Source organism: Triticum dicoccoides, chromosome 2B (assembly GCF_002162155.2).
Source record: "Triticum dicoccoides isolate Atlit2015 ecotype Zavitan chromosome 2B, WEW_v2.0, whole genome shotgun sequence".
NCBI lineage: Eukaryota > Viridiplantae > Streptophyta > Magnoliopsida > Poales > Poaceae > Triticum > Triticum dicoccoides.
This window is the reverse complement of record NC_041383.1, coordinates 645,222,893-645,238,843: the sequence shown is the minus strand read 5'-3', so window position 1 is coordinate 645,238,843 and position 15,951 is coordinate 645,222,893. Positions and strand designations below refer to the sequence as shown.

Sequence of the window (15,951 nt, the reverse complement as noted above, 5' to 3'; positions counted from 1 at the left end):
GTTGTCGCCGTCGCTGGTCTTGGATTCCCATATGGAACGGGGTCGAACGTAGTATGCATTGGCTTTAACCCCAGTTCGATGGATGAGTTGACAATGTTGTATACATCGTATTCGTCCACAATGGATGAGTTGGTTTAGGCCTTAGGTTGGAGTTGGAGGAACCCCGGTTTAAACCAATCAGTCACAGGTACCAACGTCGAGAAATGGTGAAAGGAGAACATGTGTCTGCCCCAGCGCGCACATCATTTGCAATCCAGACGCTTACGTCAAATTTCAGTGCGGCATCGGCAACAAGCGTTCCACATGACATCATGTGGATTAAACCTAACCCAGGCTCGTATAAACTAAACATAGATGCGGCTTTTCATGATGATGGCACGGAGCTGTGGGGCTTGTCTTACGCAACCATTCCGGTGAAGCGATTGCGGGTGCTGCTGAATATACCATGTGTTGGATGCTGGATCGGCGGAGTCCTTAGCCATGCTCAAAGGATTTGAGCTACTCGAAAGACTAGGATGCTCGGGATTGACGGTGGAATCAGACTATTTGGACTTGATTAATGCATGCACTGGAGTCATTGAATCATTTGGTCCCTCAGCTATATTTGCAGAAATGTTCGCAAAGGCACAACACATTGCTGGAATCTCCTTTCAGCATTGCAAGCGGGATGCAAATTTAGTTGCGCACAACTTAGCAAAACATTCGTACGACTCGAAGTCTTTTATTTTTTGGGATGATGTCCCTCCTAGTTTCTACTTCCATTTTTTATTCATGATGTACTTTGTTGGCTTTGAAATAAAGTGCCGAATAGGCATTCCCCCTTACAAAAAAAATAGCTTTGCCGTTTTGGCAACTTGTTGGAGCACCCAGCCAGATATATGTGTTGCGATTAATGTGGAAATGTTGACTTCTTGAGCTCATTTTCGTTTCCAACAAGGACGAAGAGAACCTCAAAACTGCGATTGAAGCTCATAGGTCAATTTGTTGTCTCTGACATTGATGTCTAGAACAATATGGGCCTTCTGCCGCCACGAGCAGTTACCCAGAACATGTATGCAGATACATAGATAAGCTACAGGTCTATCCGAAAAGTCTGTATGCCTCGTCAAGAAACAAACCCTTTATATATATAGCAGAACCAAACCCTTTCAGCTGTCCTTCATATCCACATCCACTTCATCCTCTGGCTTCGCATCCACTTCATCCTCTGGCTTCATATCCACCTCATCCTCTGGCTTTGCAGGTGGTGCTGGAAAAATCTCATTTACAAGAGCCACAAGTTCGTCGGCACGGTCATCTTCATCCTGCGGCACTCCTCGCTCGTCCTTGCAAAATCTCTTCCCACACTCCTCTACCATCTGCAACGGACAACGGACCAAATTAGATGAATGAGATCTTAACCTAAAACCTCAAGAAGATGGAAGGTGAGCCAACAAAACAGGCTGTGGTACTTGTTTGTGAACAGATGACTACAACACCCAACAATTCTCTCAAAATCTCTGGACAAGAAAATCGATTTCATTCTGCGATAGCGTAATGTTTTATAACAGGGATCAACGAGTGGCATAAGGTCGGTAGTTACAGTAATTTGGTACCCAAAACATTTGCCAATAAGATTTTGCATGCACATCTATACATGCGAAAGTACAGTATAATACACCCATGCTCAAAGAACAGAGCTCATCTATATTCTATACTAGTTTAATTAAACAATTAAAGATAAACAGATGACCTACAGATGCCAGAATCCATACATAATAACAAACATCCACCCTTGGGATAAGTTAGATTTCTTAGCGATAAATCAGGCACATATGTAAGCACACATTTCTGAAAAATGCATCATTGTTACCAAAATATATTTGCATCACTATTTCAGAAATCAGTCAAAGCCGGGCAATGTTGAGTGTTGAGTTCAATCTCTCATCATGATGAGGTATAAGCAAACTAAATACCATAACAAAAGACACTTCAATTTCAAGATGTCACAAATGGTCCAAAGTATCAGTATATTATATCTACATTCTTGGTTTGTATCAGCAAACATAGATAGCATACTAACGGGCAGCTTAGGATCAGCAAAATAAACATTGCAATACCGCATAAACATCAGCTGCTGAGGTTGGCCTCCAATTGATAATGTTTTGCTTGTCAGCATCGGTAAGCTTGAAACCCTCACATCTGTTTGCAAATTCAGTAACTGATTCCCTTGTCTGATTGCAAGCAGGAGTTTTCAGGAGGTACTCGTATACCTGTTTGTCACAACAATAAACATGAGACCAGTTTAAGCATACAAAAAAGGGACACGTATCAACAGGTTATTGAGCATACACATTGGGTCAAGCATCAGAGAAACAACATATACCTTACACTCTGATGCAGCAACGGCCCCCAAACATCCCATGGGATCAGTTTTTGCACCTCTTTTCCGTAAGAAGTCGAGAACTTCGAAGTTGGTGAGATGTCCTGCATTTGCTTTCACACTGCAGAACAATAAAGAGCTTTGGATATTCAGAACTCCAGATTAGGAAGACAGCTGATAGACAATGAAGATTCAGCTTTTAAATTATTCAGCATCTAGCTATGAAGTTCGAGAACTGGGACTAAACACTAAGGCGAAACAAAATTAGGATCAGTCTCAACAATTTATCTGCATAAATTCCCAATCAAACCAACTAATTCATCTGCGATAGGAGCATAGCTCAGGGACCATTATGTACTAAACTTAGTTTTGCAAAGGATTGCACAATAGAGAGAGCAGTTTACAGCTACGAGATTGCCATCGCACTGAAAAATTAAACAACAAATGAGTACTGACATCTTCATCGTCGCCACTGCCAGGGGGGACGGGAGCACAATAGATAGATCGATGCAGTGTTGGGGCTGGACTGGGCTGGGGCGGCGCAAATACGACCGACGAGTGTCTCGTTCCGCGTGCTAAGGGGCGGCGGCGTCGTGGTCTTGGTCAGGGCGGCGAGGTGGTTGGCTTCGACGGCGGTGACTGGCGGGGAGGTCGGAGAACAGCGGCGCGATGGTCAGGGGACGCAGGGTGGCGGCGCGCTCAGGGGCGTTGGGGATGCTGTGGCTAGTTAGCGGGAGGCTGGTGGCGGTGTCTCGCGAGCCGGAGCTGGAGGTTGGCGGCGGGCGTGTGCGAACGAAAGAGGGCTGGGCTAGGTTAGCAATTCGCTTGGGGAAGACGAGGAAGAAGGGCCAAAGGTGGCCAAATGGGCTGGTCAAGGCGTGCCCGGCCCGTAGTGGGCTGGCCCAGGGCTCGGCACATATATGATCGGGCAGTCGGCACGTGGCTCACTGCCGTGCCTAGGCCACGAGGCTGGGCACGTGTGCTGGCATGACACGGCCAGAAAAAAAAGAGTTATTTTATTTATTTTTACTAGTAAAAGGGCTCGTGCGTTGCAAGGAAAGAAAAATAATTATAATATTAAATGCCTATGACCACATTTTGCTGTATCACTCAAATACACTATCACTTTCTTTCCCAGTGTGTGTGCTGGTCCAGGTGGGGTGATTCCCAAACGTATTTTCCAACTGCTACCCTGTTGGGTTGGCCGGCCCAGGTGAGGTGATTTCCTTGTTTAAAACGTATTTTTTAACTGTTACTGTGTGGGGGTTTTCTATTAGGCACGTAGTGACCTATCGTCTACCAGAATTCCCTATTTGCCGCTAACTGCGGCTAGTCGCCGCTTCGCACAGGGCGCAACTTACCTGGGCCAGCCCATTCGAGTGGTTTCGCTTCGCGAGATTAAAAACCGCAAAAAATTGTCGCTCCAGGGGATCGAACCAAGGGCCTCTTGTATACATACACACCGCGGTAGCCACCGCGCCTAGCTCCTGGACATGCAGGAAATACAGTGCCAAACGCAAAGAAACTAAAAGCATTCCAAAAAACTTTTGTTCCTTCTACTGGTTCTTTCTAGTTTTTCTTCACAGTTTTATTATGTTCTTCATTTTTCACGTTTTCTTTATTTTTTTATTTTTTAATATTTTTCATTTTTCTTTGTAACCTTTTCAAAAAGTTCAAATATGGTTCAGAATTTTCCAAAATGTTATTTTTATCAAACTTTGTTCATATTTCGAAATACTGTACACATTTTCAAATTTTTTGTTCACAATTTCGAAAATGTTCCTGATTTTTTTGTTTGTTTTCTTTCTTTTTCATTTTCTTTTTCTACTCTTTTTTCAAAAGAAATTCAAATATTCAAATTTTGTTCGTATTTTGATAAAATTTTCAGTTTTTAGAAAAATGTTCTCCAAATCCAAAATTTGTTCCCATTACAAAAAAAAGTTCAAAACTTTCGAAATGCAGAAAATATACTGGATTTCATAAAATGTTCGCGCTTCCAAATTTCTTCGGAATTTTCAAAAGTGTTCTCTATTTCAAAATTTGTTCTCAAGATTCAAAAAAATGTTTGTGCTTTAAAAAATTGTCCATGCTTCCAAATTTGTTCTGTATTTCAAAATTTGTCCTCAAGATTCAAAAAATGTTCGTGCTTTAAAAAATTGTTCGCGCTTCCAAATTTGTTCAGGAGTTTTCAAAATTTGTTATCAAGATTCAAAAAATGTTCATGCTTTAAAAATTATTCACGCTTCCAAATTTGTTCTCCATTTCTAAATTTGTTTTGAAGATTCAAAACATGTTTGTGCTTTAAAAAATTGTTCGTTCTTCCAAATTTGTTCTCAGTTTCAAAATTTGTTCTCAATATTTAGAACACTGTGTACAAAAAATATACACTTTTTGTACAAAATATGTTCCTATGTACAAAATATGTTCAGAAATAAAAAAATGGTCGCATTTTTTCAAAATATACACTTCCAGAAAAAATCTACAATTTGTTTTAAGATGTTCACTACAGTGTGTAATTCTGGTTCGATACAGTAGACAAGTCCGATTGTACGGTTGTTCTAAGTTTTTATAAGTGCGCGTTGGATTTCTACAAGCAATACTAGTTAGCTAGACTGGTTGGGAGCATGCACTTCGAATCTGTAGGTCGCAGGTTCGAGTGGCGCCTCCCTTCCCTTTTTTTGCTTCCTTTTCTTTCCACCGGTACAGCACGACGGGCCAGCCCAGTCAGGCTGTGTCCCTGTGCGTGGCGACCACATTTTGACGCAGAACGCGTCCAATAGGAGTTCCCTCGTCTACCCCCTACCTTCGATCCTATTTTTTGGCCGGCCTATTTTTGGGTTTATTCTTCACCGATTTTGGGGAGGCAAACCATTTTTTTTAAGTTCTTTAATTTTTCGTCTTTCTTTTCTATTTTTCCTTTTCTCTTTTACTTTTCTTTCTCCTTTTTTCAAACACCTTTTAAAATTTGTGAATATTTTTGTGAAATCATGAACAAGTTTAGAAAAATCATAAACATTTATTTTACCACTTGAACATATTTGAAATCATGAACATTTTTTCAAATTTGCAGACATTCTTTGAATTCATAAACATTTTATATTGTATGAAAATATTTTTATAAAACTGAACGTTGCTTTGAGTCGGCGATCATTTTTAGAATCAACGAACATTTTTTTAGAAATTGGTAGAACAATTTTTGAAATCAACAAAGATTTTTTTATTTAACAAACATTTTCTGAAATGCGCGATCATTTTTTGAATCAGAGAATATTTTATGAATCAATAAACTATTTTGTAATTCATGAACAGTTTTTGATTTTGTGGGCATTTGTAAAAATTCATTCTTTTGAATTGGTGGCCATTTTTTGAATTTCATTAACATTTTTAAGCACTTTTTAAAAATTTCGAATTTTTTTTGAGTCCCATTTTATTTAAACTAGAAAAGAAAAGAAAACTGAAAAGAAAAAGAGAAAATAAAAATAAAAAACAAATTCAAAAAACAGTCCGCTCTCACATGGGTCGGCCCAAACGGATGCGCCAAGTCTTCTCCTAGTGCGCAAAGCGCCGTATGGAAGGTCCCTACTGCGTGGGCCGGCCCAGGCGGGGGATCCTCTGTGCAAAACGTTTTTTGTCGCTTATAGATGGCATCGATGAGTAACATTTTACAAATTTAGAGGCAATTTCGTGATATGCCAAATTATATTCCCGAAACAGCCCGATAAGATAAATTCTACGCGGACCAAGGTGCCTGGCTGTCGTGGCGGCCCGTGTAATACGTTGGGTACCTGTGCCACATGGAGCTAGGCACGCGTTCCGGTCCCTCCGATGAACTTTTATAATAATAGATCTGATCCTCTTTGTTGAGGGCTCGTTTTTCACCAAGTAATGGCGGCGACAGGTATGATATTATGAAGAGAAGATGGAACTGCGATCTTTGCAGCATACCGAGTTATATTCAACTGTAGCATCCAAAACATTAACGTGTGCATCAAGGGCGCTAGCTCGCGATGTCCACGTCGGACACCAAAGGACAAAACAAACACGACGCAGGACTGGCCACCCTCGCACGCGCAGTAGAGATCGATATCTAACCTAACCGCGCCCCATCCCCTCATCCACCGATTCCTCTCTCCCTCGTCTCCAGCCGTCGCCGCCACCACCTGTGTCCTCCCCGCAGCTGGCGCCCCCCACCCCTTCTCTCCTTCCCTCTCCACCCCCACCACCGGTGACCTCCTCCCCTCTTCCTCACCCCAGATCAAGCAGCGGGTCCGAATCCTGCCGCCATTCTCCTCATCGGGCCGCACGCGCACGTCGTCTCCACCTCTCCCCAGGAGCTGGGCTGGGGAGGGCGAAGATGCAGACAGTGAGGGGTGGAGTAGGAAGGCCGAAGACCTAGGCGGAGGACGCCTAACGGGGTGGAGGAGAGGCCAACGACAGGGACAAGGACGAGTAGCATCATGGATCTACAAGGAAGGGGAGGGCCGCCGGAGACACTCGTCGGCGAGCCTCCGAACAGGAAATCGGCGGGGAGCACGCCACCAAAGGGAAAGGGAGGGGGAGACATGTCGACGACTCGATGGGCCAAACCACGAACGCCCATCGGCGACTTCCGTTGGGGGCCATCCCGTTCTTTCTCCCCTCTGATGCCAAAACCAGTAGCCACAGCAAGAAGGTGAATCACCAACGAGGTGCACATGGGTGGCGTGAACAGATGCCTGCCCCATAAACTAGGTGCTCATATCTCTCTCTCTCTCACTCACTCACTCACTCACTCATGTTTTAGATTCCTAATGTGTGATTCATGTTTTTCTTTATTTCTTTTTCATTTTCATCTTGATCCCATTTAGGTAGAATGCTGCTCTGTTTTTCTGTCAATAAGCAAGTATATAGCTAGCCACTATCTTATAAATAGAGACAATGCTGATGCAGAAAGAAAGTTTCAAGAGGTTCAGAAAGCTTATGAGGTGCAACTCCATTTGAGGGAGCACTTGATTTTTGTTCAGCGTAGATGCTCATTTTGAGGATGTACAACTTTGATTAGTACTGACACATTCATTTTCGCCTCTTCTATGTAGACTCTGAAGGGTGCACAAAAAAGAACATTCTATGATCAGGTAAAAGTTTAATCCCTCTTATTATACATGTTTATGTTCCTTTGACTACCAGTGGCTGTTTCTTTTTGCATTATAAGGAATTACTTGCTTGAAACTTAAGATAATTAGACAACAATACCTTTTGACTAACTGTCCCATTATTTTTGCCTATACTATTTGCCAGGGTCATCAACCTGTCTAAAAAATTAAAACACCAAACTTTTAAGTAAGCTTGCCCAGAATCTCATGCTAACATGGAATCTGCATTGATAACTTCGGCTGATTTTACAGGTTGGCGCCGACCAATATGAGAAAGCTGCAGCTGGAGGTGGTGGGGGTGGTTGAGGGAGTTCCGGACTAGGGGGTGTCCGGATAGCCGAACTATCATCATCGGCCGGACTCCAAGACTATGAAGATAGAAGATTGAAGACTTCGTCCTGTGTCCGGATGGGACTTTTCCTTGGCGTGGAAGGCAAGCTTGGTGATACGGATATGTAGATTTCCTACCATTGTAACCGACTCTGTGTAACCCTAGCCCTCTCCGGTGTCTATATAAACCGGATGGCCTTAGTCCATAGGACGAACAACAATCATACCATAGGCTAGCTTCTAGGGTTTAGCCTCCTTGATCTCGTGGTAGATCCACTCTTATAACACACATCATCAATATTAATCAAGCAAGACATAGGGTTTTACCTCCATCAAGAGGGCCCGAACCTGGGTAAAACATCGTGTCCCTTGTCTCCTGTTACCATCCGCCTAGACGCATAGTTCGGGACCCCCTACCCGAGATCCACCGGTTTTGACACCGACATTGGTGCTTTCATTGAGAGTTCCTCTGTGTCGTCACCGATAGGCTCGATGGCTTCTTCGACCATCATCAACGACGCAGTCCAGGGTGAGACCTTTCTCCCCGGACAGATCTTTATTCGGCGGCTTTGCACTGTGGGCCAATTCGCTTGGCCATCTGGAGCAGATCGAAAGCTACGTCCCTGGCCGTCAGGTCAGATTTGGAAGTTTGAACTTCACGGCTGACATCCGCGGGGACTTGATCCTCGACGGATTCGAGCCACAGCCGAGCGTGCCGCACTGTCACGACGAGCATGATTTAGCTCTGCAGCCGTACAGAACCCTGGAGGCCGCACTCGAACCCGCTCCGATCTTCAATTCGGAGCCGGCTGCGCAGATCGAGGATGGATGGCTAGACACCGCCTCGGGAGCTGCAACCTCTACGGCGATAGAGCCGAACAATGACCTTGTCCCTCATGAAGCCCGTGACTCCGAGGTGCCGGACTCCTTGCCGGACTCCGAACCTCCCGCGCCCCCTCCGATCGAATCCGACTGGGTGCCGATCATGGAGTTCACCGCAGCGGACATCTTTCAACTCTCACCTTTTGGCGACATCTTGAGTTCGCTAAAGTATCTCTCGTTATCAGGAGAGCCCTGGCCGGACTGCGGTCAGGACGGTTGGGATGCGGACGACGAAGAAATTCAAAGCCCACCCACCACCCACTTGGTAGCCGCTGTCGACGATCTAACCGACATGCTAGACTACGACTCCGAAGACATCGACGGTATGGACGAAGATGCCGGAGACGACCAAGAACCAGCGCCTACTCGGCACTGGAAAGCCACCTCATCATATGACATATACATGGTGGATATCCCAAAGGATGGGAATGGCGAAGAAACAGCGGAGGACGACCCCTTCAAGAAGCAGCCCAAGCGCCGGCGTCAGCAGCGCCGCTCTAAATCCCGCCACAGCAAGAATGAAGACTCCGGTACCGAAGATAATAATACACCGAACAGTGCTGAAGACAACCCACTCTAGCAAGATGCAGCGCAGGAGGACGGAGACGCCAGCCCCCATGAGAGAGTGGCAGAAGAAGAGGTAGAGGATTATATGCCTCCCTCCGGAGACGAGGCAAGCCTCGACGACGATGAATTTGTCGTGCCTGAGGATCCCGTCGAACAAGAGCGTTTTAAACGCAGGCTTATGGCCACGGCGAATAGCCTGAAGAAAAAGCAGCAACAGCTTAGAGCTGATCAAGATCTGCTAGCCGACAGATGGACTGAAGTCCTCGCGGCCTAAGAGCATGAGCTCGAACGCCCCTCCAAAAGCTACCCTAAACGAAAGCTGCTCCCCCGATTAGAGGAGGAAGCGTATGAACCCGCGTCACCAGGAGACAATACGGCTGACCAACCACCCCGTGGTCGCGACAGAGAGGCCTCTAGGCCCTTCACTAGACCCGTACTCCGGCATCGCTCGAAAAGCACAAGGCCACAGGGGAACGCTCCGGACTTGCAAAATATATTGGAGGATAAGGCAAGACAATCAAGATCGATCTATGGATCGCGTGGGCGCCCCACGGTACGTGACGACAGCCGTCGCGCCGGACACAGTAAGTCCGGCCGGGTCAAACAAAATAGACAAAGTTCTTTTGAGCTCTGTCGTGATATCGCCCAGTACAGAGGCGCCGCACACCCACTATGCTTCACAGATGAAGTAATGGATCATCAAATCCCCGAAGGGTTTAAGCCCGTGAATATCGAATCTTACGATGGCACAACAGACCCCGCTGTTTGGATCGAAGACTATCTTCTTCACATCCATATGGCCCGCGGTGATGATCTTCATGCCATCAAATATCTCCCCCTCAAGCTTAAAGGACCAACCCGACATTGGCTTAACAGCTTGCCAGCAGAGTCAATTGGGAGTTGGGAAGACCTGGAAGCCGCATTCCTCGATAACTTCCAAGGCACGTATGTGCGACCACCAGACGTTGATGACCTAAGCCACATAATTCAGCAGCCAGATGAGTCGGATAGACAATTCTGGACACGGTTCTTAACTAAGAAAAACCAAATCGTCGATTGTCCGGATGCGGAGGCCCTCGCGGCCTTCAAGCATAACATCCGCGACGAGTGGCTTGCCCGGCACCTGGGACAGGAAAAGCCGAAATCCATGGCAGCCCTCACATCACTCATGACCCGCTTCTGCGCGGGTGAGGATAGCTGGCTAGCACACAGCAACAACCTCAGCAAAAATTCTGGCAGTCCGGATTTCAAGGACCAAAATGGCAGGTCGCGTCGTAACAAAAATAAGCGCTGCATCAATGGCGACAATAGTGAGGATACGGCAGTCAATGCCGGATTCAGAGGCTCTAAACCCAGTCAGCGGAAAAAGCCATTCAAAAGAACTGCTCCGGGTCCATCCAATTTGGACCGAATACTCGACCGCTTGTGCCAGATACACGGCACCCCTGAAAAGCCAGCTAACCACATCAATAGGGAATGTTGGGTATTCAAGCAGGCATGCAAGTTAATTGCCGAAAACAATGACAAGGGGCTGCATAGCGATGACGAGGAAGAGACCCGGCCGCCGAACAATAGAGGACAGAAGGGTTTCCCCCCACAGGTGCGGACGGTGAACATGATATACGCAATGCACATACCCAAAAGGGAGCGGAAGCGTGCGCTAAGGGATGTATACGCGATGGAGCCAGTTGCCCCGAAGTTCAATCCATGGTCCTCCTGCCCAATCACTTTTGACTGAAGGGACCACCCCACCAGCATCCGCCACGGCGGATTCGCTGCATTGGTCTTAGACCCAATCGTCGATGGATTTCACCTCACCAGAGTCCTGATGGACGGCGGCAGCAGCCTGAACCTGCTTTATCAGGATACAGTGCGCAAAATGGGCATAGACCCCTCAAGGATTAAACCTACCAAGACGACCTTTAAAGGCATCATACCAGGTGTAGAAGCCAATTGTACAGGCTTAGTTACACTAGAAGTGGTCTTCGGATCCCCGGATAACTTCCGAAGTGAGGAGTTAATCTTCGACATAGTCCCGTTCCGCAGCGGCTATCATGCCTTGCTCGGACGTACCGTGTTTGCAAAGTTCAACGCGGTGCCGCACTATGCATACCTCAAGCTCAAGATGCCAGGCCCTTGAGGAGTCATGACGGTCAACGGAAACACTGAACGTTCTCTCCGAACGGAGGAACATACAGCGGCTCTCGCGGCAGAAGTACAATGCAGCCTCTTAAGGCAATTCTTGAGTCCGGCCGTTAAGCGGCCGGACATAGCTAAGCACGCCCGGAGTAACCTACAACAAGACCACCTGGCACATTCCGAGCACACGTAGCAGTGCGGCCCCAACCCCAGCCCCTGCAAAACGTCAAAACTGGGCCTTCGCGTACACCATTACGCTTTGAAGATACCATGGGCATGGGGAGAGGGGCATGACCACGATAAGCCCAGACTGCGGCTCAACCACACCAGGGGCTCTCAAGTGTGTCGTTCTTTTTTTTTTCTTTTTACCTTTTATTTTTTACCCACAGGACTCCGTTCGTCAGAGGCCCTGTCCGGCAGCAGACCTGCCGAACTCACGATGCAACAGCTGTTGGGGAACGTTGCAGAAAATTAAAATTTTTCCTACGGTTTCACCAAGATCCATCTATGAGTTCATCTAAGCAACGAGTCTAGGGAGAGAGTTTGCATCTACATACCACTTGTAGATCGCGTGCGGAAGCTTGCAAGGTGATGATGTAGTCGTACTCGACGTGATCCAAATCACCGATGACCAGCGCCGAACGGACGGCACCTCCGCGTTCAACACACGTACGGGACGGGAGACGTCTCCTCCTTCTTGATCCAGCAAGGGGGGAGGAGAGGTTGATGAAGATCCAGCAGCACGACGGCGTGGTGGTGGATGCAGGGCGTCACAGCAGCAGGGCTTCGCCGAGACTACGAGGGAGAGACGTAACGGGGGGAGGTGGAGGCGCCAGGGGCTGGTGTATGAAGTCCCTCCTCTCCCCCACTATATATAGGGGTGCCAGGGGGGCGCCGGCCCTAGTAGATGAGATCTACTAGGGGGGGCGGCGGCCTAGGGGAGGTTTCCCTCCCCCCAAGGCACCTAGGGGTGCCTTCCACCACTAGGACTCCTCCTAGGGGGAAACCCTAGGCGCATGGGCCTATAGGGGCTTGTGCCCTTGGCCCATGATGGCCAAGGCGCACCCCCTACAGCCCATGTGCCCCCCCGGGACAGGTGGCCCCACCCGGTGGACCCCCGGGACCCTTCCGGTGGTCCCGGTACAATACCGATAACCCCGAAACTTGTCCCGATGCCCGAAATAGCACTTCCTATATATAATTCTTTACCTCCGGACCATTCCGGAACTCCTCGTGACGTCCGGGATCTCATCCGGGACTCCGAACAACATTCGGGTTTCTGCATATCCATATCTTCATAACCCTAGCGTCACCGAACCTTAAGTGTGTAGACCCTACGGGTTCGGGAGACATGCAGACATGACCGAGACGCTCTCAGTCAATAACCATCAGCGGGATCTGGATACCCATGATGGCTCCCACATGCTCCTCGATGTTGTCATCGGATGAACCACGATGTCGAGGATTCGATCAAACCCTGTATGCAATTCCCTTTGTCAATCGATACGTTACTTGCCCGAGACTCGATCGTCGGTATCCCAATACCTTGTTCAGTCTCGTTACCGGCAAGTCACTTTACTCATACCGTAATGCATGATCCCGTGTCCAACACCTTGGTCATATTGAGCTCATTATGATGATGCATTACCGAGTGGGCCCAGAGATACCTCTCCGTCATACGGAGTGACAAATCCCAGTCTCGATCCGTGTCAACCCAACAGCTACTTTCGGAGATACCTGTAATGCACCTTTATAGTCACCCAGTTACGTTGTGACGTTTGATACACCCAAGGCACTCTTACGGTATCCGGGAGTTACACGATCTCATGGTCGAAGGAAGAGATACTTGACACTTGCAAAGCTCTAGCAAAACGAACTACACGATCTTTTATGCTATGCTTAGGATTGGGTCTTGTCCGTCACATCATTCTCCTAATGATGTGATCCCGTTATCAACGACATCCAATGTCCATAGTCAGGAAACCATGACTATCTGTTGATCACAACGAGCTGGTCAACTAGAGGCTTACCAGGGACATAGTGTGGTCTAAGTATTCACACGTGTATTACGATTTCCGGATAATACAGTTATAGCATGAATAAAAGACAATTATCATGAACAATGAAATATAATAATACTTTTATTATTGCCTCTAGGGCATATTTCCAACAGTCTCCCACTTGCACTAGAGTCACTAATCTAGTTACATTGTGATGAATCGAACACCCATAGAGTTCTGGTGTTGATCATGTTTTGCACGCGAGAGAGGTTTAGTCAGAGGATCTGCGACATTCAGATCCGTGTGCACTTTGCAAATCTCTATGTCTCCATCTTGAACATTTTCACGGATGGAGTTGAAACGACGCTTGATGTGCCTGGTCTTCTTGTGAAACCTGGGCTCCTTTGCGAGGGCAATAGCTCCAGTGTTGTCACAGAAGAGTTTGATCGGCCCCGACGCATTGGGTATGACTCCTAGGTCGGTGATGAACTCCTTCACCCAAATCGCTTCATGTGCTGCCTCCGAGGCTGCCATGTACTCCGCTTCACACGTAGATCCCGCCACGACGCTCTGCTTGCAGCTGCACCAGCTTACTGCTCCACCATTCAACATATACACGTATCCGGTTTGTGACTTAGAGTCATCCAAATCTGAGTCGAAGCTAGCGTCGACGTAACCCTTTACGACGAGCTCTTCGTCTCCTCCATAAACGAGAAACATGTCCTTTGTCCTTTTCAGGTACTTCAGGATATTCTTGACCGCTGTCCAGTGTTCCTTACCGGGATTACTTTGGTATCTTGCTACCAAACTTACGGCAAGGTTTACATCGGGTCTGGTACACAGCATGGCATACATAATAGATCCTATGGCTGAAGCATAGGGGATGACACTCATCTCTTCTTTATCTTTTGCCGTGGTCGGTGACTGAGCTGAGCTCAGTCTCATACCTTGTAACATAGGCAAGAACCCCTTCTTGGACTGATCCATTCTGAATCTCTTCAAAATCTTATCAAGGTATGTGCTTTGTGAAAGACCTATGAGGCGTCTCGATCTATCTCTATAGATCTTGATGCCTAATATATAAGCAGCTTCTCCAAGGTCCTTCATTGAAAAACACTTATTCAAGTAGGCCTTAATGCTGTCTAGAAATTCTATATTATTTCCCATCAGGAGTATGTCATCTACATATAATATGAGAAATGCTACAGAGCTCCCACTCACTTTCTTGTAAACGCAGGCTTCTCCATAAGTCTGCATAAACCCAAACGCTTTGATCATCTCATCAAAGCGAATGTTCCAACTCCGAGATGCTTGCACCAGTCCATAAATGGATCGCTGGAGCTTGCATACTTTGTTAGCGTTCCGAGGATCGACAAAACCTTCCGGCTGCATCATATACAGTTCTTCCTTAAGATGCCCGTTAAGGAATGTTGTTTTGACGTCCATCTGCCATATCTCATAATCATAGTATGCGGCAATTGCTAACATGATTCGGACGGACTTTAGCTTTGCTACGGGAGAGAATGTCTCGTCGTAGTCAATCCCTTGAACCTGTCGATAACCCTTAGCGACAAGTCGAGCTTTATAGATGGTAACATTACCATCCGCGTCCGTCTTCTTCTTAAAGATCCATTTGTTTTCTATCGCTCGCCGATCATCGGGCAAGTCTGTCAAAGTCCATACTTTGTTTTCATACATGGATTCTATCTCGGATTTCATGGCTTCAAGCCATTTGTTGGAATCCGGGCCCGCCATTGCTTCTTCATAGTTCGAAGGTTCATTGTTGTCTAACAACATGATTTCCAGGACAGGGTTGCCGTACCACTCTGGTGCGGAACGTGTCCTTGTGGACCTACGAAGTTCAGCAGTAACTTGATCTGAAGTACCTTGATCATTATCATGGTTTTCCTCTTCAGTTGGTGTGGGCATCACAGGAACGGTTTCCTGTGCTGCGTCACTATCCTGCTCAAGAGGTAGTACTTCATCGAGTTCTACTTTCCTCCCACTTACTTCTTTCGAGAGAAACTCTTTTTCCAGAAAGCATCCGTTCTTGGCAACAAAGATCTTGCCTTCGGATCTTAAGTAGAAGGTATACCCTACAGTTTCCTTAGGGTATCCTATGAATACGCATTTTTCCGACTTGGGTTCGAGCTTTTCAGGTTGAAGTTTCTTGACATAAGCTTCGCATCCCCAAACTTTTAGAAACGACAGCTTAGGTTTCTTTCCAAACCATAATTCATACGGTGTCGTCTCAACGGATTTAGACGGTGCCCTATTTAAAGTGAATGTAGCTGTCTCTAGAGCGTATCCCCAAAATGATAGCGTAAATCGGTAAGAGACATCATAGACCGCACCATATCCAATAGAGTGCGATTACGACGTTCGGACACACTGTTTCGCTGAGGTGTTCCAGGCGGCGTGAGCTGTGAAACGATTCCACATTTCTTTAAGTGTGTACCAAATTCGTGACTTAAGTATTCTCCTCCACGATCTGATCGTAAGAATTTTATCTTTCGGTCACGTTGATTCTCCACCTCAT

The 15,951-nt window shown here is 46.7% G+C and overlaps 1 protein-coding gene across 1 annotated transcript; it reads right to left on the bottom strand.

Annotated features, from left to right (window-relative positions):
* Positions 1-944: 944 nt before the first annotated feature.
* On the bottom strand, positions 945-3,195 carry LOC119365346. Its single transcript, XM_037630965.1, has 4 exons — positions 2,819-3,195; positions 2,366-2,483; positions 2,100-2,252; positions 945-1,358 (listed from the first exon to the last, which is right to left on the bottom strand). Exons 1-4 carry the CDS (start codon positions 2,824-2,826, stop codon positions 1,149-1,151), a joined length of 489 nt encoding a protein of 162 aa, XP_037486862.1. The 5' UTR covers positions 2,827-3,195; the 3' UTR covers positions 945-1,148.
* Between the last annotated feature and the right edge of the window lie 12,756 nt (positions 3,196-15,951).

What these genes read in the sequence shown, in the direction of transcription:
- LOC119365346 (XM_037630965.1), bottom strand. An exon ending in TTGCTGCATCAGAGTGTAAG is followed by an intron (nt 2,253 to 2,365) that starts GTATATGTTGTT and finishes TGTGACAAACAG; the next exon opens with GTATACGAGTACCTCCTGAA. An exon ending in CAGCAGCTGATGTTTATGCG is followed by an intron (nt 1,359 to 2,099) that starts GTATTGCAATGT and finishes TGTCCGTTGCAG; the next exon opens with ATGGTAGAGGAGTGTGGGAA.